The sequence below is a fragment of the Protopterus annectens genome, chromosome 15.part0 (assembly GCF_019279795.1).
Source record: "Protopterus annectens isolate FY-2018-M chromosome 15.part0, PAN1.0, whole genome shotgun sequence".
NCBI lineage: Eukaryota > Metazoa > Chordata > Ceratodontiformes > Protopteridae > Protopterus > Protopterus annectens.
The window spans coordinates 717,290,051-717,317,955 of NC_056749.1; the positions used below are offsets into that span (position 1 = coordinate 717,290,051).

Genomic DNA, 27,905 nt, shown 5'->3' on the forward strand with positions numbered 1-27,905 from the left:
AGGGGAATAAAACATGCAGCCAATGCCATTACATCAGTCTTTCTTGCTACGTGGTGCCCAAAGCAGAAGCAGTTTGCAAGTGCCGGTCGGCTGACTCCTGAAATTTTCATTTTTGAGTTTCAGAACCGAAGTCTTCGAAAAAAGCTAAGTACCCCATTGGGGATCCTTTTTCTTGCTCTTAACCGATGTCAGTAAAAGTTAACAATTGTCTTACATGTGGAAAGCTAATACCTCATAAAGATTTTCATTCGTACTGCATTCCTTGCTTAGGCCCAGACCACGACCTCCCTCGCTGTCAGTTTTGTGCCTTATTCAACCCCCAAACTATTCATCTATTTTCACAGCAGATTAACTATCCAGAAATGGCTTCGGTAAGCCATCCGACTACCGATATTCCGAAAAAAACATAAGGATAAAGAGACAGACCACTTAGGTCTATAACTGCCGACGACGCTTCTGTTAAGCTAGTCACCAGTTCACTGGTACTTAGTGAGGTGCTTTCGCAGCCCCTGATACCCACTACTTCAGATTCGCAGGCCTCTACTCAGACCTATTCGGAGTCCAGTATGCTGCAAGATGTTTCTTTGACTATGGAACCTGCGGATGTCTCTACCTTGGATGGGTCTGGAGCTGGTGTGCAGGCACCGGTTTCAGCGGGTGTATTCAGGCCTACAGATTTGCATTTTAAACCGATGCTATCTTCTTCATCAAGGCCTAAAACTCGACCCACGCCTAGAAAACCGATGTCCAAACCACATGGTCAGGCCCATATGCCTAAAAACTAAATGCTTAGAATGGTTGACTACCCTATTTCTTTAATTGGGGGAAGCCAGCCTCCCCCCTCTGAGACCTAGAACTGATTTTCCTTCTGATTCTTCTGATCAGGATTCTGAATTTTCTGTTTTCTTCTGATTACCAGGATTTTGCCCTTATCTACCTATGAGGATTCTGATGCAGAGGATTCCATTCCCTCTGCTTCCCCTCCAGAAGATTTTTCTTGTGGTGAAACCTTGCACACTCTTAGGGTGCATTTCTGATGAGAAAGCCAGGATTACTCTGACTCCAAAAAGACTCCTCCTTCAACACAGGTCTTTAGCTATCCCTCCTGTTCTGGACATTGTAGATGATGCCTTCTTGGAATCTAGCCTGGCCCCAGACGCTTTACCTCCAGCTCGCAGAAAACCTGACCGGGATTAGAGTACCTGAAGTTTCCTCTTCAAGAATCCTACTGTGGATCCAGAGACCATTTCCCAAGGACCAAAGGGCATTAAGGCTACTGCTGCCAAAAACCCTACCCTCTCTGATGAGATATTCCAGGGTCTTGGACAGATGGGGTAAGAAGGTATACACTTCTGCTACTTTGGCCATTAGGGCCTTAAATTGCCAGTTTCATACGTTAAAGTATCAGCAGCACATTATGGGTCTACTTAAACAGAAAATGAGGTTGATTCCTATCTGTGCTGAACATGAATTACAGGATTTAATGCATTCTGCTGAACAAGTTGGTAAACATACTTTGCAGTGTGGTTTTGACTCTAGAAGCATCTTGCAGGGCTCCACTGTACTTAGAAGGCATGCTTGGCTTAAGGAGCAAAACTTGCCAGATAATGTTAAAGCTAAATTACTGGATGCTCCCTTGAACCAAGACTGCCTGTTTGGCAACAAAGCAGAAGTCCTTAAAAAGATGGAAAAAGCTAAATCTGTGCAAACTGTTGATTTCCTACAAGTATAGCTTCTCAGATTTAGTAGGCATTGGCCTTCTAAGAATTGGTCCTTTCCAGTCTCTTCCTGGCCTTCTCAGTCCAAACCCAGGAACAGCAGACCGCCTAGGTTACAATCTCAGGCTACACACAGGCCTAAGCAGTGGGGGGGGGGGGGGCTCCTACTTCCAAAGCTGGAAGTAGTAAGACACTCCCCTGTTGAAAAAATGTCACAATGATTTAACTTTAACCCTTCCAAGCTGTGCTCACCTGCCTGCTCCCTTAGGAGGAAAGCTCACCCTGCATGCAAAAAATTGGGAACTTATTACCCAGGACAAATGGGTTTTAAATATAGTTTTCCAAGGATACAGATTCCACTTCCACATCTTACCAACCCCAAACGTTTGGCCAGACCTACCCCCAAATCAGTGTGCAGATGCTCAACAACAGGTTCTCTCTCTTCTAAGTATTGGGGCTATTTAACCTGTCTCGGCAGAAGAAAGGGGACAAGGTTTTTACTAGACTTTTCCTGGTACCCAGAAAAGACAGTTCCTGGCATCCTGTCCTGGACCTCTCTGTTCTAAACACCTTTTTGGTAATCCCAAACTTCAGAATGCTAACACTTCAACTGCTTCCTATGCTAGGCAAAGATGCCTGGTTGGCAACTTTAGACTTAAGCTTACCTGCACATTCCAATAGGGGAATCTTGCAGGAAATTCCTACACTTCAGAGCAGGTTCCATGCACTATCAGTTCTCTGCACTTCCCTTTGGCTTACCTACTGTGCCCAGGGTATTCACAAAGTGTCTAGCTCCAGCCATTGCATTTTGCAGGCAGAGAAATATTCAGATATACCCATACCTGGACAATTGTCTGATTCAGGCAGAAAGCCAGGACATGCTATTAAAACATCTGGCATTTGTAAAGAAACTTCTAACCTCGCTGGGGTACACTATAAACGAAAAGTAATCTCATCTAATACCCTGCCAACAGATTGTATTCCTGGGAGCAAGCTTGAACACAACTTCCCAGATGGCTTACTTCACGCTAGAGAAAAAAGCTTGACAGCCTACTTCAAACTACTGGCCACAAAGACCCAGCTATCTGCAAGGAAAATTTCGCAAGCCATGGGGTTCATGGCCTCTGGCATTCTACTAATTCCATATGCAAGACTGCATATGAGGAAACTACAGTGGTATCTAAAAAGCCTATGGTGTCAACATTCTCAGGACCTGGAATCAATGATTCAGATCATTCCTTGTATAAGGACAGAGTTCCTTTGGTGGGCAGAGGCCTGCCAACTCAACAAGGGGCTCCCTTTCAGTCTACCCCGTGCCACCCATACCCCGACTAAAGACACATCAGACTATGCATGGGGAGCAGGGCTCAGTTGGCAGGGCAGTGCGTTCAGGGCAAATGGAACCAGAGTCAGATGCACCTGCATATCAACCAAAAAGAAATGTTAGCTGTACAAAATTCCCTGAAATCCTTCAAGGACCACATCCTTCCAGGACAATTATTGGTAAAGACAGACAACATCACAGTTATGTGGTACATAAACAAACAGGGCGGAACACACTCGTACCCTCTATGCAGACTAGCCATGGCTCTGGAACACAGCCTTGAGCTACCAAGTGCACCTACAAGCTCAATTCCTGCCATGCAGGTTAAATTCACTGGCAGACTACCTAAGCAGAAATCTCATGGACCCACACGAATGGAAACTGGAACCAAAAATTATTCAGCCTCTTGAGGAGCAAATGGGGGACCCCAGAGCTAGACCTGTTTGCCTTCCCCCAGAACTACCAATTGGACAAATTCTGCACAAGAACTCCCCACAGTCGAGCTTTGAAAGTGGATGCCCTGTCCTTTACCTGGGAAAGCCTCTCGGTTTATGCCTTTCCCCCTCTGCCTCTCCTCTCGAAGGTTCTGCTAAAGATCAAACCAGACGAACCAAGGACAATTCTTATTGCACCACACTGGCCTTGCCAGCACTGCTACCCCCTCTTGCGCAGCATGATACTGCTGGATCCATGGCACCTACCTCAGACACCTTCCCTGCTGTCCCAGCAGGCGGGCCAGATTCTGCACCCTCAGCTTTAAACCCTGAACCTTGCAGCCTGGCTAATTCCGTGAGTTCTCCAATAGCATCCCTCAGTAAGCAGGTGCTAGAGGTTATTCTGGAAGCAAGGAGACCTAGTACTAGAAAATCCTATGCTGAAAAGTGGAAAAGATACTGTTCCTGGAGCCAGACCCAGGGTATGGGCACTACAGTGCCCAGTTTACCTCATATTCTTCAGTACTTAACAGAAATACTCCACAAGGACCTATCCTTCTAGTCAATTAAAATTCATGCCTCTGCAATTTCAGCACATTATAATACTGAACCAGCCCCCCTCTTCTCTCACCCCCTGTTAAAGCAATTCTTCAGAGGGGCTAAAAATTTAAGACCCCCAGGCGAGCCCCTACTCCAGCCTGGGACCTTAAATTTGCATTGGAAAAGCTCACTCTCCATCCATTTGAAACAGCTGCAACTGCAGAGTTGAGATTCCTTTCTTGGAAAATGGCCTTCCTTCTAGCCATCACTTCAACAAGAAGAGTGTCTGAATTACCTCATGGCAGTAGAGCCCTTCATTATCTTCCATGCAGACAGGGTTTCCCTCCAGACCAATCCTTCCTTTATGCCCAAGGTGGTGTCTAGTGTGGCCCTAAATCAGTCCATTCATTTGCCTACCTTTTTTCCTAATCCACAAAACAAAGGAGAATTAATTTTGCACTCTCTGGACGTGCACAGACAACTTCGATTTTATTTGGACAGAACTAAGCCTCTCAGAAAATCTGAACAGCTGTTGTTTGGCTTTACTGCAGGAGCAGAGGGGAAGGCCATTTCAAAGCAAACCATTTCAAAATGGATAGCCCATTGCATTCATTTTTGCTATAAGCACCATGGAAAACCTACCCCACAGGGGATAAGGTCACATTTCACCAGGGCTGCATCTACCTCTACAGCCTTTCTCAGAGGGATCCCTACCAGGGACATCCTAGAAGCTGCTACCTGGAGCTCTGTTCATACCTTCACCAAGCATTACCACGTGCCTATTTTTTCTAAATCCAGAGCTGGTTTTGCCACTGCTGTATTGCAGGGCTTAATAGCTGATCCTAATGCTCTCTAACTTCCTCCTCCTTTCCTTAGCTTTGGGAATCTACCCAAATGTAATGACTTCAACAGTGAAACACGAAGAACATAGTACAATTGTGTACACTTTATGGTATAAATGTAAATGTTCGAGTGCATTCACTGTTTCAGTCCTGGTTACCCTCCCTCCAGCCCCCTGACTTCTCTTGGCTGTACCTTTCCTCCTTGTTTGGTGTATTTGAGCTTTCTGGTGTATTTGCTTTTTGTTGGTGTAACATAACCTATAATTGCTTTCATTATGGGGGCACCTGACATCTGGGGCAAGAAAAACTGATGTAATGGCGTCTGCCGCATGTTTTCTACCCTGACGACCTCATGTCATGGAAGGAGACAGCATCCGATGCAGGAATCCAAGACTGGTATTCAGGCCGGCTGAGGGCTACCTGCAGCAGATAACACAAATGTAATGACTGCAACAGTGAATACACTGTAACATCTACATTTATAGTAAGTGTACACAACTGTACTTTTTGTCTTGTATGATTCCTACTTAATAGTGAGCTAATTAAAATTGTCCATGAATATGGTATTGGGTTGGATGGTGAGTGTTTCTAGTAAGCTTAAGTACGTGTAATGAATTTCTTGGGTCATAGAAGGGGGACGTATAGCTTTCAAGGAAATGGTGTGGGAATTTGTGTATGGTACTTTCAACATGGAGAAACTCAAGTGCATGGTCTTGTTTGACCAGCCTTTGAGGTATATTAATTTTTTATGTAAATCAAGATTCCTCCATCTTTAGTTCATGCATGTGTAGTAGCTGGTTTAAATGTGTGAATGGCATTATAACCTTGCACAGCCGGGGTATTTTCTCCATGGGTTTAAACCACGTCTTAGTGACTGCACAGATGTCAGCATTTTGTAGAGTGAGAAGAACTTTTAGGGAGTGGAGTTTCTTGTTTAGACTCCTGCAGTTGAGCAGCAGCACCTGTGTATTTTCTTGGTTTTGATTTACTATGTTGGAAGTATTTTCAGTTTGACATTGCCTAAGAAAAAAAAGGCTCTATGAGAGAGGACAATATTTTAGCTAACATCTGAAAGTATTGAGGAGAGAAGTGCATACTATCCCTGTCAAAGTGACATGGTCTGTTGATGTTCTTTCTTGCTGACAAATATTGCACCCCCTTAGAGTGACACCACAAACTTTGCCAGTTATTAATCCATTATTCTTCTGTTCATACTGTGGCATCGTCATTGTAGAAGGTAGAGTGCTGCTCAGTGCTAGGCCCATACCAGCCTGGGACATAGATTTCGAGAGCTCCATGAAATCTCTCTTCGTATAGATTAGGGGGGCATGTTTCAGGTCATTTACACCCACATGAACTACGAGTCATACTCGTAGTTGTAGTTCAGTGGGAAGCATGCTTCTGGTCATTTACACCCACATGGACTATAACAGAGTCTTACTCGTATTTGTGGTTCAGTGACCAGAGTGCGTGCATAATATGGTGAATCCTGGCCCCTGCTAAGCAAATGGCGGTGTCTTTCTCCTTAGCCTGGTGAGAGGGACATCACTGTCTGTCAATGGAGTCTCCAATGACCCGAATGTTGAATTGTGTGGTGGCTTGCCTTATTGGCTTTAGAAGTATATGCCTCATGAGATGTGGCTGTATGTGATGTGGTTATTTTGAAAGAGTACATTTGAAGCTGGGCGTTTGTTATGTGGTTTGTCTAGGAGGTCTTTGGTGTTTAGGAAGGTTGTTTCTAAGTGCCTCACCATATGTGGGTGTGCATGTCTGCTTTTTGCAGTGTGAGATGGGTGCAACATGTATACTACTGACAACCTGATTGACATTAGGAGTGCTTTTAAGTGAGAGCTTTTCCTCCAGTTACATTTTGTAAACGCATCCCTCGCGTATCTTATAAATTTGAGAATTTACTGGTTTTCAGTAGAACGAGGCAGTTTTGCATTGCCTCAGGTTGCCCATATCCACCATGCTGGTAATGGAGTTAGTGTGAAAGTTCATATCAATGGCTACAAGTCCATTTTTATTGATTATATGGTTGGGGTGAGAATTTAGAATAAAATCATGAGTATCTGGTTTGCAACTCTGGGGCAGCACTTGTAGCTGCACAAACTAGTAGTGATGACATTTCTGGAGTGCTTTTACAGGAAAAATGTCATTCCAAGGTGTCTGCATCTATACAGAGCAATGTCAGATATGAGGGGAAATTACTGTAGAAGACTCTTGATTGATTTATAAATGAAGTATTAAGAGAGCTATTCTAAAAGTTAGGCTAAATAGTAGCTAATCAAGCAGTACTTAAAGCATTAGTTTCATCAAGAAGGATAATAGTGGGGATTCATCTGATTGGCTACTACCTGGCTACTTCAAGTGCTGGTCTCACCACAGCTCCATGCTGCTCCTGGGGTACAGTGCCCCTTTGCTTCTTCTCTTACCGGAAGCAGAGCAGTAGCATTAATCCCAACATGAGAAGCAGGCCACAGGCTGTTGGGTGATAAACAGTTTGTCCTAGATGATGCAGGGGATCAGTAGGCTTGCTGGAACCTTTTTCTGGTAGATCCCTTGAAATCCAGCCAGACTAGTCAGGAAGGTCTCACACAGACACACTGCCAGATCAGAGGCCATCAGGAACCGATGACCTCTGCTCCTTCTCTCTCTCTCTTTTTTTTTTTTTTTTTTCCCAATAGTATTTTTTTATTTCCGTAGTGCACCAAATACAAAGCTGGATAGATCACACAATAGAAATACAATAGTGGTTGCACATCAGTTCCAGTACTGCTAAGGCAAGTCTAATGTCTATATGCAGTATTTACAAAAAGAGCTACTAAACATCAATATAAGGAAATTAATATCATAATGTGTAGATTCAAATTACCTCATCTAAATATAAGCTAATCTCCTAATATGTAATCAAAGATAAGTTTCCAGAGTTTCAGATAATCTCGTTTTTTAGCATTCCTAATAAGTTTTTGAGAGGATATATATGATGTTGCCATCTTCCTAAATTCATTCCATGAGAGTTTGGTATGATCCAACCAAAGAGTAATTATAATATGGTAATGTAACTTAGGAAGTTTGAAGTCAGTGATGCAAAGAATAGCAAATGCCCATGATAGGGGTGATTTATAATAACCCATTTTTTCTAATCGCACCTTAAGGGAATCCCAAAGATTCTGGGAATATTTGCAAAACCACATTACATGTAGGAGGTCAGCCTTAGGAAAAGGGCAGCATGTACATGCTGATGATTTGTTAGGATCAAATTTGTTTAGGATGAAAGGGGTGTAATATCCATTATTATTAATCATTAGCTGTGTATATATGCTTTTTTTAAATGGAAATAAGTTAATAGAGTCAGTTGCTTTCAGTTTCTGTTCTTCTGTGAATACGCATCCCTTCTGGTCCCAGTAAGAATAAAGTAAAGAATTTTCATATCTGATTACACTAATCAGTTTGTATGTATTAGAAAGTGTTTTATTCCTACTAGCTAGGTTATCAGTGATGTCTATCAGCCTGTTTACTTCATTCCTATTCACAGAAAAATCTTTGAAAAATGACATTTTCTCCCATATCTGACGTAATATGATAGTGTATTTTTTATTCACTTTAAGAGCTAGTCGCAACTCTTGCAATGTTTTCTCTTTGTGCTTATATATATCCCAAAAAGTGAGTTCTTTAATTAGTGGATAATCCAATTGATCTAACATCTTGTTGTTTATTTTGATGTTTGGATTTAAATTAATAGGTTGGAGGAGGGCTAGTGTCTTTTCTAGTTTCAGGAATTTTATCAATTCCTGAAAGCTTTTTATTATCTGTTTTAAGATTATATTAACCTTAAGATGCCTAAGATTTGCTGGAACTATGTAAGGAAGGGATTTGGGGTTTATATTGCATCTGGATACATGTTGGTGCCAAGTTTTTGCCCAGGTCGGAGACCAGACTCCTGGTTTGACAGAAAAATTGGAGATTAGTGATAGTCTAATGGCATTAGCAATTTTATGGTAAAGTTGAAAATCTGGTAGATTTAGTCCCCCTTTCTCTTTTGGGTACATGAGTTTTTGATAACTTATTCTTACTGATTTGGGAAACCATATGAATTTGCCAAGTTCTTTGTTGATTTTCTGAAAGAAATGATTTGGGATGACAGGGATTGTTGTATTGAAATGATATAGTACTCTTGGTAATGTATTCATGCTAATAATTGCCGATGTTCTTCATACCACATTGCTGCAGTCCTAACACTTGGGTAGTCCGCTGTCCCAGTCGGCCCGAATACCAAAGTATATGGCTGACGTCGGTCAAGGCGCATTAGTCTGACGTCAGGACGTCAGGGTACAAATGCGCATGACCGACGTCATATCCTCAGTCTTTTTTGCCGCATGGTCCGATGCAGAAGCAGTTTTGCAAGTGCAGGTTGGCGTTCTGAGATTTTCCGAAGTTGGAGTTTCAGACCGAATCCAAGTTGGCTAAGTACCCCGTTGGGGATTATTTTGTTTTTTTCTTGCCTCAGTATTTTACCGGATGTCAGAAAAAGTGAATAACTGTATTTCTTGTGGGAAACAGATACCTCATAGGGATTACCATACCTTGTGTATACCTTGCTTAGGGCCTGAGCACGACGTTGTTGGCTGTCGCTCTTGTGCTAGATTTAACAAACGCACTATAAAGAGAAGATTAGATTGTGCCAGGTTAGTTTTGGGAAGCGGTGTAATTATAAAATGCCGCCGGATGCTCTGACGCCCGCCAAAAAGCGCAAGGACAAAACAGCAAAGCCTAGGTTGGAAGAACCGTCCGTCCCGGACGCCGGTTCTTTAGAGGGCTCGTGGAGCCAGGGTTCAGCCAGAAATTTCTTTGGAATCCCAGGGAGAGACTTTATTACTGCAAGATGTGACCTCTCAGGAGGTAGGCCAGGCGGAAGGGGCTTCTCAGGTAGCTGTTCTTCCCTCCCTTCCTAAGGTGGTTAGGCCCTCCCCTGCTGTTTCCAAGGCTTCTCCCAGGGCAGGCCAGGTTTTGTTTCAGGAGTTACCCCTAGTTCTTCAGGGTCTGTACCTAAGAAGCATATGCTTAAGATGGCAGAAGATTTGATTACAATGATTAGAGGTTCTATGCCCCTCCTGATAAGAGGCCTAGGGTGGAACCTGAGCTTGGGAGTTTTGAGCAGTGTTCGGATGCTTCTGAGTCTTCGGCTGAAGACTTGCAGGAGTATTCCCTTACTCTGATTCTGATGTGGATGATTCTACTCCTTCTGCTTCTCCTCCTGAGGATTTTTCATTTTCAGAGACTCTTCATTCCATGAGGGAGCATTTTAAATGGGATGGTCAGGATTTCTCTGATTCCAGGAAAAGGCTTAGGGAATTTTTGTTTCTACCCCAGCATAGGCCTTTAGCTATACCTCCTGTTCTAGATGTGGTAGAGGATGTTTTTGCAGAGGCTTCTCTGAACCCTGACTCTTTGCCTCCTGCTCCAGTTAAACCGGATAGATATTATAGGGTGCCTGAAGCTCATAAGTATCTTTTAAGAGTCCTAGGGCAGACCCAGAAACTGTTTCACAGGGGCCTAAAGGTGTTAAGGCTTCTGTTGTTAAAAATCCTGTTCCTCCAGATAAAGAGGCTAGGGCTTTGGATAGATGGGGAAAGAAAGTGTATACTTCCACTTTGGCCATGAGAGCTTTGAATTGCCAGTTTCACATGTTGAAATACCAAAATTATCTCCTTTCACAATTAAAGTCTAAGGTAGATGCTTTGGCGGAAGGTATTGAGTGTAAAGAGTTGCAGGATTTAGTTCATGTTTCTGAACAGGTGGGTAAGCATTCTTTGCAATGTGGTTTTGATGCTGTGCAGGCCTCTTCGAGGGTGGCTGCCACTGGTTCGGTTCTTCGCAGGCACGCCTGGTTGAGGGATCAGAATTTAGCTGAGCATGTGAAAACAAGGATTTTATATGCTCCTTTACAATCTGATGTGTTGTTTGGTTCGCTTGTGGAAGCAGTTCTAAAGAAAATGGAAGACAAGGCTAAGTCTATGCAGACTGTTAAAGATTTTTTGCAGGTTCAGCCTCCGAAGTTTAGTAGAAATTGGCCTACCAAGGGGTGGACATATCCTGCTTATGATTCCCAGTCTAGGGGTAGGTCTAGACGTGGTAGAGGCAGAGCTCAAGGTTCTTTTAGGCCTAGAACAGGGAGTTCACCTGCTCAGTCTTCTGGTGAGGGCAGGGGTCAGTCCTTTCGTAAACAGACACAATGACCTGCCTTTTCAGCTGCCAGAATCTTCTCGTCTGGCAGCACCTTTGGGAGGAAGGTTGGCACTTTTCAAAGAAAACTGGAGTTTAATTACCCAAGACAGATGGGTATTGGATATCATTCACCACGGTTACAGGTTTTATTTCCATACCTTGCCTCCTTTCAAAGGCATGCCAGACATTCCTCCTCAACAAAGGAAAGAGGTTCACAAGCAAATTTCTCTGTTGCTCCAAATAGGGGCCATTCAGCCGGTTCCTGTGCCAGAAAGGGGCCTAGGATTTTATTCTCGCCTGTTCCTAGTACCAAAAAAGGGGAACACGTGGAGACCAATTTTGGATCTGTCTATCCTCAACACTTATCTGGACATTCCCAAGTTCAAAATGTTGACGTTACAACAGCTTTTACCTCTGCTGGGCAAAGATCACTGGATGGTAACTTTGGATCTCAAGGAAGCTTACCTTCATGTTCCTATCAGACTAATTTGCAGGAAGTATCTGCGTTTTCGAGCTGGGAATTCTCATTATCAGTTCTCTGCATTGCCCTTTGGCTTATCTACTGCGCCCAGAGTATTCACAAAGGTTCTGGCTCCAGTGATAGCTTTCTTCAGGCTAAAAGGAATACAAATCTATCCTTATTTGGACGATTGCCTGATTCTGGCTCAAGGAAGGGACGTGCTTCTTCAGCATTTGGAATATGTGATAGCAGTGCTAAGATGCCTAGGGTATTCTGTGAACGAAATAAAGTCCAGTCTAGTACCCTCTCAAGACATGTGCTTTCTGGGTGTGAGACTGAATACAGCAACCCAGATGGCCTTTTAACCCCGGACAAACAAAAGAATCTTTCTCTTTACTTCCATCAACTATCTCATCAGTCCGGGCTGACTGCAAGGACAGTCCTTCAAGCCTTAGGGTTCATGGCATCTTGTATTCTGGTACTTCCCAATGCCAAACTGCATATGAGGAAGCTACAATGGTATCTCAAAATGTATGGACACAGCACTGCCAGGATTTGGACACTGTCATTCAAATAATACCTTGCATTCAAAAGGAATTTTTGTGGTGGGCTCAGGAATGTCACCTAAACAAGGGACTCTCTGTGACCCGCCAGAGGCGAGTCAGATTCTAACGACAGATGCCTCAGACACAGCTTGGGGAGCTCATCTGAATGGAAAGTGGATACAAGACAAGTGGCCTGCCAGACTGCAGCATCTACATATCAACATGAAGGAGATGTTAGCAGTCCAGTTTGCATTACTGGCTTTCAAGGATTTACTTCTTCCAGGGCAGGTGTTGATTCTAACAGACAACACAACTGTCATGTGGTACATCAACAAACAAGGGGAACACATTCTTATCCTCTATGCAGGCAAGCAATGATTTTGTGGGAGACTGCTAAGCTTGCAGCTGAATCTTCAAGCAAGGTTTCTGCCAGGAGCACAGAACTCCTTAGCAGATGTGTTAAGCAGGCAAATCATGGATCCCCACGAGTGGAAACTGGATCTTCATGTATTTCAGACATTGACAGTGTCATGGGGAACTCCAGACATAGATCTGTTCGCTTCTCCACTAAACCACCAGCTGCCAAAGTTTTGCACTAAAAAGGTTTCATCACACAGCCTGGAAAGTGGATGCTCTTTCTTTCAGTTGGAAAAATCTTCATGTGTATGCCTTTCCACCTCTGCCTCTCCTCCCAAAGGTACTTCTAAAGGTCAGACAAGACAAGCCAAGGACGATTTTAATAGCTCCAGATTGGCCTCGGCAGCACTGGTACCCATTGCTGAGGAGTCTGGTAAGGAAGCCTCCATGGCCCTTACCTTTGATTCCACACCTATTGTCTCAGAAGGACGGGCATCTGCTCAATGTCAAGCTTCACTCTCCATCTAACAGCTTGGCATATTCTGTTTTGAACCATAGCAGGTCTCAGCTTCCTCAACAAGTTTTGAATGTGATTATGGAAGCCAGAAGACCTAGTACAAGGAAAGTGTACGCAGGAAAATGGAAGAGATTTTTATTTTGGTGTGCAGCAAAGGATTTGGATGTTTCTGAGCCAAATTTGTGTGTGGCTCTCCAATATCTTACTGAGTTATTGGACAAAGGTTTGTCTTTCTCTTCCATTAAGATTCATGCTGCAGCAATTTCAGCTCACTATGATTGTGACCCACCATTGTTTTCTCATCCTTTGTTCAAGCAATTTCTTAGAGGGGCAAAGAATATAAGACCCCCAATAGAGCTCCTACTCCTGCTTGGGACCTCAATTTTGTGTTGGAGAAACTCACTCTACAACCTTTTGAGCCTGCAGCTACTGCTGAATTGAAATATTTGTCATGGAAGACTGCTTACATGTTAGCCATTACATCTGCAAGAAGGGTGTCTGAATTGCAGGCCCTTATGACGGTTGAGCCTTTCCTGATTTTTCATAAGGATAGGGTATCTTTACGTACTAATCCTTCCTTTATGCCTAAAGTGGTTTCTAGTGTGGCTTTAAACCAAACTATTCATTTGCCTACCTTTTATGCAGATCCCCAAAATAAAGGGGAAAAGATTTTGCACACTTTAGATGTACACAGGCAGTTGCGTTATTATTTAAGCAGGACTAAGGATTTTAGGCAGTCTCAGCAGTTGTTTGTTTCTTTTGCTTTGAGTTCTCAGGGCAAGCCTGTGTCAAAACAAACTATTTCTAAGTGGATTGGGTTTTGCATTGCATTTTGTTATTCCCATCATGGCAAGGAGATTCCAGCTGGGATTAGGCCTCATTCCACTAGGGCTACTGCCACTTCAACAGCATTTCTAAGGGGGGTGACAACTAAGGATATTTTGGAGGCAGCTACTTGGAGTTCAGTGCATACTTTCTCTAAGCATTACCACCTTCCTCTCTACTCTAAATCTAGGGCTGGTTTTGCCACGGCTATTTTGCAGGGCATGTTGTCAGCTCCTGCTTCCTTATGATTTGCCTGCCTCCCTTACCTCTGCTTTGGGATTCTACCCAAGTGTTAGGACTGCAGCAATGTGGTATGAAGAACATAGTACAGTTTTGTACCTACCATAAATGTAGATGTTCGAAGATCCACATTGCTGCAGTCCAATTTACCCTCCCTCCTTCCCCTCTGTGTTTAGGGGTGGTTGTGTGGGTGAGGTTGTACTCTTGTAAATTTGTATATATTGTATATATATTTGGTGCAGGAGTGTGTGGTGTTTTTTGGTTTTAGCCTTATCTTTTTAGGGTCTTCTGACATCTGGGGCAAGAAAAGACTGAGGATATGACGTCGGTCATGCGCATTTGTACCCTGACGTCCTGACGTCAGACTAATGCGCCTTGACCGACGTCAGCCATATACTTTGGTATTCGGGCCGACTGGGACAGCGGACTACCCAAGTGTTAGGACTGCAGCAATGTGGATCTTCGAACATCTACATTTATGGTAGGTACAAAACTGTACTTTTTAGACAGCGTTGATAATTTGAATTGTCTCCATCTATGTAAGTCCTGAGTGATACTAGTTCATATTTTAATTAGGTTATTTTGTATCATGGATGAATGATTATGTTCAAAAGATATCCCCAAATGTTTAATAGAGTATACCATTTTATAGGGAGAGTCTGAAAAATTATGTTCCCTATGACTAAGAGTATTAATGGGAAATATGTGGGATTTCTTGTGGTTTACCTGATAGAGACTTTTGAGAATGTATTAATTGATGTTACAATTTTCTTTAGGTCTGTGTTTGGGATTTCAAAGTAAATGTTCAGATCATCTGCAAATGCAGATATCATTTTAGAGTTCAAGATTCTAGGAATTGAATGGAAGGTTCTTTGTGACATGTAGAAAATGGGGCTCTATATACAAGTTAAATAGGTAAGGTGAAAGTGGACAACCCTGTCTTGTTCCATTCATCAGCTTAATAGGGCTATATAGGATTTTATTAATATAGAGGTGTATGTGCTCTTTTGTATAAGGTTTCAATTAGATTAATAAATTCCTTTGGAATATTAAATTTGGATAGGGAAAAAAACAGAAACTTCTAGTTTACTATACTATATCAAATGCTTTGCATGCATCTAGAACTAATGCATATCTCAGGTTTCTTTCTTTTTTGATAAGTTGAATCATAGAATCTAGAGTCAATGTATTGTCCCATGTATGTCTATTGCACATGAAACCGGATTGTTCTGGAGATATAATGAAGGGCATGATTTTCTTAAGTCCACTAGAAGTGTGGTCAGTATTTTAATCAAGGAAATCAGTCTATAATTATGAGGGTTTGATCTATCCAGATTGTTTTTAGGAATGAAAATTGTTTTTGAGTTGTTTATATAAAGATCAGTTATACCCTCTATCATAATGTAGTTAAATACTTTCAATAGAAGGGCTGGGAGTTTCTGTTTAAATGTTTTATAAAATTCTGCTGTGTACCCATCTGGACCCGGGGCTTTACCAGTTTTTAATGACCTCAGCTATTTCCTGTTGTTCAAATGGGGCTATAAGAAGTGTTGCTTGTTCCTCATTAATCTTAGGGAATGTAAGATTTGTTAAAAAAATCCTCCATCTCAAACCTGGTGCTCTGTTGGGTATTTGTTTCATATATCCCTGTGTATATTTGTTGGAATACTTCTATAATCTGCACATCAGACTTGAATATTTTGTCCTGATATTGAAGTAGGGTTATCCTAGAGGCTTCTTGTCTATTTTCAGTTATCCTCGCCAAAGTTCTAGATGGAACTTGTGCCCACTCAGAGTATTTGGCTATTGATTTTACTTCCTGTAGTGAATAGTTTTCTTGATGTAGGTCAAATCTTTGTAATTTATTAATTTGTTTCTCTAGATCTGAGCTTTGTGCTATCATTTCCTATCTATTTCCTTTAACTTGCTAGTTAATGTACTCTCCTTTTCCTTCATTACTTTTTTGTAGTAGGAAGATTTTTGGGGTAGTGTACCTCTAAGCATTGCTTTACATGCTGCCCATTGAATGTCGTATGGAATATCTGAGGACATCATATTTTTATCTAGTTCTGATAGTATTACTGTTATTTCTTTTATCACATCAGACTTTGTGAGTAGATTGCAGTTTAGGGACCAGTTTACCTCTATATTTCTTTGATATGTTACTAGATAAATTTATTTTCAGTGAGATCTGTGAATGGTCTGGCAGGAACCTAGGATGTTCATCGTGTTTCACTGTTGCAGTCATGACTGTAGGGTTCTCCCCTGCCGGCAGGCAGTCCTTGGTCGGCCAGAATCCCAAAGTCTGGGTCCGGTGTCGGCTGGTCAGCCATGCTCCCTGATGTCAGAACGCCAGGAGTACAAAGCTGCCAGCCGACGCCATGTTCTCCAGTCTTTCTTGCCATGCAGTGATAGCAGTTCGCAAGTGCCGGTCAGCTGACTCCTGACTATCTTTTCTGAACAAACTTCAGTCCGAAGACTTTCTTCTACTCAAAGCTAAGTACCCCGTTGGGGAAACTTTTTTCTTGCTCCAGTCCGATGTCAGAAAAAGTTAATCATTGTATTTCATGTGGGAAGCAAATACCTCATAAGGATTTTCATTCTTACTGTATTCCTTGCTTAGGCCCTGACCACGACGTAGCTAGTTGTCGGTTTTGTGCTAGATTCAATCAACATACAATTAAACGAAGGTACAATTTTGCATTTCATTACTTCGGTAGGCGTTTTAATTACAAAATGTCGTCTGATACGGTTCTGGCTACCGGAGTTCACAAACTACGCAGGGACAAAGACAGGCCTCCGAGGTCCAAATCTGACGATATCGTACAAGTAGAGCCAGCTTCAGGTTCAGCCGTAGGCAGTGAGGCGCTTTTGCAGCCCCTGTCGGCCATTTTGGAACAGATGGCCGAAACGGACTCCCACGAGGAGCCAACTAGGCCTTTGAATATTTCTGTTGCAGGACCTTCGGACAATGCTCCTTCGGATGGGTCCGGAGCCGCTGTGCAGGTACCGGCTTCCGAAGGGGTTTTCAGGCCTACTCAGCTTCTAATAAAGGCAAAGACAAAGACAAAGGCAAAGACTCCTTCCAAATCAAAGACTGCAACACAGGCCTCTTCTGATCCAGCTCCCAAGTCACAGAAACGGTTACTTAAGATGGTGGAGGACTTACTATGATTAGGGGTTCACATCTCCCTCCAGATAAAAGGCCAAGGCAGGAAGTTTATTATGACTCCTCTGATCAGGCTTTTGTTTCTTCTGACCAGGAATATTCTTTCCCTCCTTATGAGGATTCTGATGCTGAGGAATCCATTCCTTCAGCTTCTCCCCCTGAGGATTTCTCTTTTGGGGAAACTTTGCATGAAATGAGGGAACATTTCCACTAGGAAGGACAGGAGTATTCGGAATCTAAGAAAAGACTAAGGGATTTTCTTCTTCCCCAACATAGACCCCTGGCTATTCCTCCTATTTTGGATATTGTGGATGATGCTTTTTCGGAGGCTAACTTAACCCCTGACTCTTTTCCTCCTGCTCCTGTTAAGCCTGACAGATATTACAGGGTTCCTGATTCCCACCAGTTTTTATACAAGAACCCTACTGCTGACCCTGAAACCATTTCCCAGGGTCCTAAGGGAGTTAAGGCCGCTTCTGCTAAAAACCCCATTCCCACTGAGAAGGATTCCAGATATTTAGGAAGATGGGGCAAAAAAGTGTACACTTCTGCTACTTTATCTATTAGGGCTTTAAACTGTCAGTTTCATATGCTGAAATACCAGCAATTTCTCCTGTCTGTTTTAAAACAAAAGCTGACTTCCATTTCCGCCTGTGCAGATAAGGAATTACATGACTTGGTGCATGCCACTGAACAAGTTGGGAAGCATGGTTTACACTGTGGATTTGATGCCTTGGAGGCTTCTTGTAGGGCTGCTGCCTCTGGCACAGTAATTAGAAGGCATGCATGGTTAAAGGAACAAAATTTGCCAGATCAAGTAAAAGCTAAATTATTAGATGCTCCTGTTCAGCATAATGTTTTGTTTGGATCTAAAGCTGAAGAGGTGATTAAAAAGATGGAGGACAAGGCAAAATCCATGCAAACAGTTAAAGATTTCTTACAAGTACAGCCACCCAGATTTAGCAGGAATTGGCCTACAAAAAAATTGGTCCTTTCCCAATTCAGACGGGCCTCAGAGGGGTAGATACAGACGCTCCAGAGGAAGGCCTCAAACACAAGCCTCTTTTAGACCAAGACAGTGGACTGTTTCCACCCCTAGGGGAGGAGAGGACAGGTCGCAAGCTCATAGAAAACAGACTCAATGACACCCTCTGTTGGGCTGCAGGAACTTCTTGCCTGGAAGCCCCTCTCGGAGGAAAACCTTTTCTTTTTCACCTAAATTGGACTCGTATAACCCAAGACAAGTGGGTTCTGGATGTGGTTTCAAGAGGTTACAAATTCCATTTTCATACCCTACCAAGGCCAAGCGGATGGCCAGATCTTCCAAAACATCAATGGACAGAGGCCTTAAACCAGGTGGAAGCTCTTTTGGCTATGAAAGCAATCTAACTAGTTCCACTTTCAGAGATGGGACAAGGTTTTTACTCCAGGCTCTTTCTAGTCCCCAGGAAGCAAAATTCATGGAGACCTATTCTGGATCTGTCAGTCTTGAACACATTTCTAGAGATACCAAAATTCAAGATGCTTACTCTACAGCAGCTACTTACAATGCTGACCAAAAATGCATGGATGGTAACTTTGGATTTAAAGGAGGCATTATTTACACATTCCCATCAGACAGGAACGCAGAAAATACCTCCGGTTCAAGGCCGGTTCGAGGCACTTTCAATTCTCTGCGCTGCCCTTTGGATTGTCTACTGCGCCCAGGGTCTTCACCAAATGCCTGGCTCCAGTAGTAGCTTATTGCAGACTCAAGGGAATTCAAATTTACCCTTATCTGGATGACTGTCTTATTCAGGCAGACAGCAAGGAGGTCTTACTCCAGCATCTACAGTTTGTACAGAATCTTCTCAAGTTCTGGGATTCACTGTAAACATTAAGTCAAATTTGACACCCTCACAACAGATAATTTTTCTGGGCGCTTCTTTAAACACAACAACCCAGATGGCATTTCTGACATACGAAAAACAGTTACAGCTGGCTTCAACTTTCAAAACCTTGGCAACTTTAACTCGTCTATCTGCAAGGAGATTCCTGCAGGCTTTGGGTTACATGGCCTCCTGCATCCTTCTCGTACCATATGCAAGACTACATATGAGGAAAATACAGTGGTAACTAAAAAGTGTATGGTCTCAGCATTGCCACAGTTTAGACATACTGATCTCCGTCCTGCCTTGTCTTCAAAAGGAATTCCTTTGGTGGTCCAAGGCATGTACTCTAATCAAAGGAAATCCCTTCTGTCTGCCTCCTGCCACTCAGATACTAACCATGGATGCCTCAGATTATGCATGGGGAGCCCATTTTCAGGGCAACTGTCTGCAGGGCCTTTGGACAAAGGATCAGAAGCACCTGCATATCAATTTAAAGGAAATGTTAGCCGTTCAGAAAGCTCTATTGGCCTTCAGGAATCTTCTACAACCAGGACAACTATTGATATGGACAGACAACACCACAGTTATGTGGTACATAAACAAGCAAGGGGGATCTAATTCCTACCCCCTTTGCAGACTAGCCATGCATCTATGGAACACAGCTCTAGCTTGCAATCTGGACCTTCAAGCTCAGTTTCTACCAGGGAAGCAAAACTTCCTGGCAGACAGTCTGAGCAGAAACCTTTCAGACCCACACGAGTGGATGCTGGACACCGAAATATTCAGGATGATAGCAGTCTGGGGATGTGCACTATCATTCAGTTGGAGAAACCTCTCTGGATATGCCTTTCCGCCTCTTCCTCTTCTTCCACGGGTATTATTAAAGATCAAACAGGACAAGCCCAAGATGATAATCTTGATGGCCCCAAATTGGCCTCGACAGTTTTGGTACCCAACTCTGAAAAACCTATGTCTAGACCCCTTGGGTTTTACCACAGACTCCAAACCTTCTGTCCCAACACCAGGGTCAGGTTCTACACTCCCATGTCAGAACTCTCAGCCTGGTGGCCTGGTTAATCCAGGGTCTTTGATTCATTCTCTCCTACCCAAGCAGGTTATGGATGTCATTTTAGAAGCCAGACGTCCTGGCACTAGAAAATCTTATGCAGGAAAATGGAAAAGATTTTGTTCCTGGATGCAGGCTCAGGATTCTGATCCTCTTCTTCCTAACATTCCTTTGATTTTACTTTACCTGACAGATCTCTTACATAAGGGTCTCTCTTTCTCTTCCATTAAGATACATGCCTCTGCTATTTCCGCTCATTACAATACAGACCCTCCAATCTTACCAGCTCATGAGACAGTTTCTCAGAGGAGCTAAGAACTTAAGACCTCCTAGATCTCCTCCCATTCCTGCTTGGGATCTCAACTGTGTTTTGGAAAAGCTCACCTTACCCCCTTTTGAGCTTGCTGCCTCTTCTGACATCAAGTTTTTATCTTGGAAAACAGCCATCCTGTTAGCTCTGACCTCTGCCAGGAGAGTTTCAGAGTTGCAAGCTCTTATGGCTGTGGAACCTTATATTATTTTTCATCAAGACAGTGTCTTTAAGGACTAATCCTACTTTCATGCCTAAGGTGGTTTCCAAAGTGGCTTTAAATCAAAACTATTCACTTGCCAACTTGTTTCCCCACTCCTCAATATAAAGGGGAAAGGATCTTACATTCCTTGGATGTACACAGACAACTACGTTTTTACCTGGACAGAACCAAGGACATCAGAAAATCAGAACAATTGTTTGTTTCTTATGCTTCAAGTTCCCAAGGTAAAGCCATTTCAAAACAGACCATTTCTAAATGGATTGCTCATGGAATCAGATTTTGTTATTCACACCATGGAAAGCAAATCCCAGGGAGTATACGGACTCATTCCACCAGAGCTGCTGCCTTCCTCAGGGGAGTTCCTACCAAAGACATTTTGGAAGCTGTAACTTGGAGTTCAGTGCATACTTTTTCAAAACACTACAATCTACCTCTCTATTCTAAGTCTGGGGCAGGCTTTGCTTCTGCAGTCTTGCAGGGCCTTTTAGCCACCCCTTCTACTTTATGACCACCTCCTTTTCATTCTGCTTTGGGATTCTACCCTACAGTCATGACTGCAACAGTGAAACACGATGAACATAGTACAGTTGTGTACACTTACCATAAATGTAGATGTTAGAGTGTCTTCACTGTTTCAGTCTGGGTTTCCCTCCCTCCTGTCCCCTCTTATTTTTACTTTTGTGTGGTTCCTTTTTTCACCATTCTTCTGAGGTGTATTTGCAAAGGATAGGACCTTACTCATTTTGGGACTCCTGACATCTGGGGCAAGAAAAACTGGAGAACATGGTGTCGGCTGTCAGCTTTGTACTCCTGGCACTCTGACGTCAGGGAGCATGTCTGAACAGCCGACGCCGGACCCAGACTTTGGGATTCTGGCTGACCGAGGACTGCCTGCCGGCAGGGGAGAACCCTACAGTCATGACTGCAACAGTGAAGACACTCTAACATCTACATTTATGGTAAGTGTACACAACTGTACTTTCCGCTGAGTATTTTATTTCCCCTCTTGTTAGTGTTTCTGAGATTAAAAAGAAGTCCAATGTACCAAGAGTTATGGCATTTAGAATATGTGTGTTATTTTTATCTATTCTGTCTGCAAAGGAAATACGATCTAACAGGCAAAAGTCAGAGAAGGTCAGCTAGTGCAACTGACGCTTGAAAATTGTATGCATCCGATTTACTAGTGCGATCAAATACTGGATCTATAACCGCATTCCAGATTTTTCCCAAAAGGTTGAGCAAACCTTTTCAACCCACTATTTAATGTGCAGGCCTCTTGACTACTTAATATTGTGAATCAAGTTTAGCCCATTGTAAAGGTCTAAAGATGTAGAGATAGTTCTTCCTTTCAGAAATTTCCTTCACTGCTCACCATATTAATAAGTCTGTAGCAGCAGTAATTCTTAAGCTCCTATGTCATGTGAAATAACTGCCAGATTTAGTTAGCCCACAGTGAAAAGCCTCTTCTCTCTAGTAGTATGCAAAGTGAATTACAGTTACTAGTCAAATTTCTATAGTAATGTATAACTACCCATTAGTAAGTAAAGCACACGATGAAACCCTAATCCTATGTAATTTTCAGATTTCAGATATTTTCTTAGACATTTTAAATAAGCTTTTGTCTTTGGATGCCTATTCCCTTCATAGTGGCACATCAATTATTTATAGTGCATTTCCAAAGTCTATTACTTAATATGAAAGCAATCATTTTGCTGTGGATAATTATGTTAACATACAGGAAGGCTTATACCAATTGTCTGTCTCTACTATTATTGGCATCCACATCAGACCTGAAAAAAAAAAAAAAAGTGTATTGGCACTCACAAAGTGCTGCAAACTTTCTAGTTTATCAGGTACACATCAATTTTCTTTTTAACTAACTGAAAGGAGCACAGACTCTAAAGCAGTCAAACATACAACAGGCATTCATGATCCTTATATTGCAGGAAGAATGCTCCTTCTCTTACTCGGAACAAAACAGTAGCACAAATTCCAAGCTGGCACCTACAAAGCAGTTATTGGCAGTTTCCATAAAATAATGTCCCTAGACGACTCCTTTCACAGAAAACAAAACAGAATTTCAAACTCAGAGATGATTACTGGGACTCAGAATATAGATTCTGCAGTGATTGGTGGACTTAGACCAGATGTTTCAGATTTTAAATGTAAGATGGAAAAATGGGTTAACATGCTAAGTGTGCACTAAGCAGTTTGATGTGGGAGGGGGGGGTTAAATCAAGCTTAGCAGTTTTGAGGGGAAAACCAGTAATTTTAAAAGGGCAGGATAGATTGGATGAAGGTTGAGTACTTAATGCTCTTGCTCTGTGGAATACAGTGAGAGGGCCAATGAATTTAAATAACTGAAAGGGGAGTGTGACTTCACAGAATGATTTTTTTTTTGTTTTTTTTTGTTTACTGACCATCTAATGAAAGAGGTGAGACAAGGAACTATGTAATCAAATTAACATAGAGGCAGACAACTAGAGAGAAGGCGAGTTTAAAAACAACAAGAGTGAGATGGTGGGGACATTTTAATTTCTGTGCGACTCAGAGAGAGAGCCCTGGTTTCTTTACTAGTTTAAATGTGCAGTAGAACACAGAATACAACTCATGAAACTACACCACAGTATGTAAAAAGAAGAAAGCAATACAAATTGCAAGAAAGCATTATGAAGGAAAACAAAGAAACTCTGCCACAGACTGCTGTGAGGTAAATGTTAGAGTGAGCTTTTCCCCCTTCTAATGGTGTTAGCCAAGGGCAATTTACATATTTCCACACACTGATTGTTAGGTTTACAATTTAATGAGCTTTTCTATGTGGTGCCAAAATGGGAATAGCCTTGAGGCTAACATCTCTATGGTCTTGAAATATTTGTGTGAGCTACTTCAGGATGGCTTATCCATATGCTTCCATTAAGGTACAGTTAGTGGCCATTTGTAGCAGTGGATCACTTTCTTCTTATTTGGTAAAACAGTTATTGAAAGAGGTTTTGCATACAAGATCCCCTCACAAGCAAATTCCTTCTTTGTGGGATCTCAACTGTCCTGGAAAAATTGACCTCGTCACCCCTTGAACCTGCCACTCAGACTGCTTGGAAGCTCTTGACATGGAAAACTGTTGTGCTTATTGCTATGACATCTGCAATGCCAATGTCTGACCTGCGAACTCTCAGGATGAGACAGCCTTAACTTATTTTCCACAGGGATAAGGTTGTTATTCACTAACTTCTGTTTTCATGCAGAAAGGGATCTCAGAATTCAGTCTGTCAACGTCCGTGTTTTTCCCAGAACCTATGAATAAGGCAAAGAGGATGCTTCATACCATGGACATGTACCGGCAGCTCAGGTACTACCTAGACAGAACAAAACCTTTCAGGAGGGCTGAAATTCTTGTTTATTCCTACACAGGAGCAAAGAAGGGTGAGCCTGTTTTGGACAATTTGAAACCTAATGTGGAGGGAACAAAGGATGTAAAAAGATGACTCTCTGACTGTTTGGGTAGAGTAGAAATGCAGTTGTCTGTGGATATCCAAGGTATGAAGAAGATTATCTCCCCTATGAGTTTAAACTTAATAAAACTGTGTTGGGTTTCTTTTATAAGTTCTAATTGTATTTAACATGAGAAGGAACTTTTGTTTTGTGTTGGCATAATTCTGTGTGCAGTACAGTACACAGAAACTGTCATATGTTGAAACATATATTTGTGAATGGAACAAGAAACCTCCATTTCCAGCAGTTCTGTCTATTTCTTTTGCTCAAAACTGTTTTAGATTTTTTTCATTAGTTATCCATTGATTATCTCGTTAGAGTTGAGTTATGTGGATTTTATATGGGTTACATACCAAGTATGAATATCTGCTGTCAGACTTCTTGCCATCAGTTTTGAGTGGTCTGTCGTGCTTTTTGTCCCTTAATAATGATAGTATTTTTGCATCATCTGTGTGCACACAATGTAAATTTGCATTACAGTTTGGAGTAACATTTCATGCACATTTTTATTCCATCACTAATACTGAAGTGTCTTATTTTGTTATATTTGTAATAAAAAAAAGTTTCTGTCCTATTTACAGGACCGAGAGACTGGCTCGGGACATAATGAAGGATATGGGAGGACACCACATCGTCGCACTTTGTGTGTTGAAAGGTGGCTACAAATTCTTTGCAGATCTTTTGGATTATATCAAGGCACTGAACAGAAACAGTGACAGGTCTATCCCCATGACTGTAGACTTCATCAGACTGAAGAGTTACTATGTAAGAACAGAGCTTTAATGGACATTTTTAAGTGTTGTCATTCTTTTATGTGTTTTTTGTAGACTCTTTCAGGGTAATTGTTCAAATGCCCCTTTTTTTCTGATTTCAGTGCAACTCATGATATACTGAATATTTTTGACCACATTGGGGATATTAGACCTAGGTTTTAAAGTCAGGTTAGTGACATTATAGATCTGATAGTTTTCCTTTGTCAGCTCTTCCCTTCACCTTGAAGTAAAAGACTGCTCTCAAATCTTTGCAAAGGCCCATTGTGTGATTTAGGAGCTTCACTAGTTGTCTTTTTTTCCCCTCACCTCAGGACTATTTGCTCCTTTGTGCTTCTGCAGCTATTTAATTGGCTGATCTTTCTGATTGAATAAGGGATTTTTGTCTTGCTTTTTGTTTAAGGTCTTGCGGTTTAACAGTATGTTAATTGCACTTATGTTCACTGTTAAATATGTCCTCAATTTGTTATCCTTCCAGACGGTAGCCGGTCGGACCAGCTTCCAGAGGTGTACATCCCTCCAGATGATCTGGATGATTGCCTCCTGTTGGACATTGGTTGATGCTGTCTTTGATCTTTCTTGCAGCAGTTTCAGCATTACTGTGGTGCTTAGGCCTACTTCCAGAAGGGAGTACTCCTTAGGGAAATTCTCTTTTCTGTATTTTTTAGAACCATTTTTGTAGACTGATAGTTCAGATGTAGAAATTAAGAATAGCTAAATAGCTAGTAGTAAACATAGTCCTCATAAGGATTTTCGATTTTGTCTTTTTTGTTTGCCTCTGCTCACAGCATGACAAGGATTGCGGTTGGCAATGTCAGTTTCTCCCCATAGTCATTCAGGAGGAGAGCACAGTACAGACTTTTTGGGAATTTGCTGCTGTTAAGACGATAGTCATCTGATCTTGCACTGCTGTGGGTTTGTCAAGGCCTCAGGGAATCTATTTCTGAAACACAAGCAGTTGGATACATGACACAGAGGGAAGCACTGAGCAATGGAGGACAGCTCAAATGAAGCCACTGGTTTCCCTCTGTTTGGTGACACTGAATACAGTGGAGTTTTTTTGCAATTCCCAGCTGCAGAATCTGTTTTGGCCAGGATCTGTGGCATGACAGCTTTGCAGGCCACCACTCTTGGCTGTTGGCATGTCCTCTTGAACTGAAGCCATGGATATGTTGGGAAGCTTTGAGGCCTCTTTAAGAGGGCCCAACTCCCTTTTTGTGGTCTGTGATTAGAAGAATGGTATCCCTTCAGTCTTAAATTGCAAATAAGTTCATGGGGGATTGTGGAGATTTTGGTTGTCCATTGATGGACCAAAGCTGTCTTGCCAGTTTCTTCTGAAAAAACTAAACCCAAAGGCACAAAAGACCAAACTGATACCCACTAGCTTGCTGAGGCCAAGTGGACCTCCATACAGGCCACAAAATTGTTCCCACTGGCTCAAGACTCTCAAGTTTCCTTGCATCTAAGCAGACAACCTTGGAAATTCCTGAGGTGTCAAGAGTCCATTCTGCAAGAAAGTTGGGCCCCATTTTGAGGATGATTCTGATACCCCAGATAAAAAAGAGAATGAGCCAGATCCTACCCCATTGTCGCATTTATAAATTGGACCCTGAGAGAATCTTATCCTCTGCCTCACCTTTAGAGGAACTCTTCTTTGGGATCACCCTTCACAAGATTAAGGAGGAGCTCCAGTAGTATTCCAAGAATAATTTCGTGTCCAGTTCAGATACAGAGCTTTTGTGGGCCTTACAGAAGACCCTAGAGCCTTAGCTGTTCCTCCAGTTGTTTATTTCCTGAAGGGTATGTTTACTAATACATCTTTTGAGGTGAGTTTTTTTGCACCACCCACCCACCCACAGAATGCCTGCCTGGTTTGTGACAAACAGGAACACCCAAGTTTCTGTACACTAGACCTCTGGCTGGTGTTCCAGGTTTAAAGCAAGGGATCCTCTCTGGCTCCATCCAGGAATGCCATTCCCACTTTGAAAGTGTAGAATTCTTGACTGATTTGGGAAGAAACTTTTCTGTTATCCTATCATTGATAGCCCTGAGCTGCCTTGTCCTGAGGTTTAGGACATATGCCACAACAGACTCCTTATGCGATTCACACTTGCACTCACCCTCCCACTCATCACAAATTAAATCTTGAGGTCCCCTCACCCTATGCCCATACAGCAACTCTAAGGATGAAAACGTTGTGGATTCCTAGGGCACCTGTCTGTAAGCAAACAGATGGGGCAAATCTTTGTCCCACTCTCTCTTAAACTGGTCTGCAAATGCCCGTAGCATGGTCTTTAGTGTAGAGTTTAACCTCTCCACCAGACCATTAGTCTGGGGGATGGTAGGGCGTGGTCTTCAGGTGCTTCACCCCACAATGCTCCCACAGACAAGCCAGCAGGTCTGACGTGAAACCGGCACCTCTGTCAGTCAGTATTTCTTTTGGGAAAGATACCCTGCTAAAAATCTCTAACAAAGCATTTGCCACCTTTTCTGACTGTGGAGGACAAAGCCATCGTTTCAGGTTATCTGGTAGCATACTCTACTACCACTAAGGTGTACTTTTTCCCTGTGGAACTTGGGATACTCAGAGGCCCCACAATATCTATGGCTACCCTCTGAAACGGCTCCTCAGTCACAGGCAAAGGCATCACAAGTCCTTTCACCTTGTCTCTTGCCTTGCCTACTTTTTGACACTTCTCAGAGGTCCTGCAGTACCCAGTTATATTCCTGGAAATCCCATGCTAATAAAAGTTCTGCATAATTTGTCTCTTTGTACGCTTTACGCCCATATGACCTGCAAAGGGAATGTCATGGGCTATGGCTAGAAGTACCAGATGGTAGGCTCTGGGCACTACCAACTGCTGAATTACCTCACCCTCTAGCCCTCCCTCAGGGGTCCACTCTCTGTACAGTAACCCTTTGTACATGTATACAGATTCCCCTCTTCCTTGAGAATCAGGCGCCTCCCTGGCAATCT

At 42.5% G+C, this 27,905-nt stretch overlaps 1 protein-coding gene across 2 annotated transcripts in view; it reads left to right on the forward strand.

The window, feature by feature from the left end:
* Positions 1 to 27,905, forward strand: part of HPRT1 (hypoxanthine phosphoribosyltransferase 1) — a 701,758-nt gene that overhangs the window by 245,759 nt on the left and 428,094 nt on the right. For both annotated transcript variants that reach the window (XM_044057582.1, XM_044057580.1), the window contains exon 3: positions 24,740 to 24,923. In XM_044057582.1, coding sequence (XP_043913517.1) covers positions 24,740 to 24,923 — 184 coding nt within the window. The remainder of the gene's footprint in view (positions 1 to 24,739; positions 24,924 to 27,905) is intronic.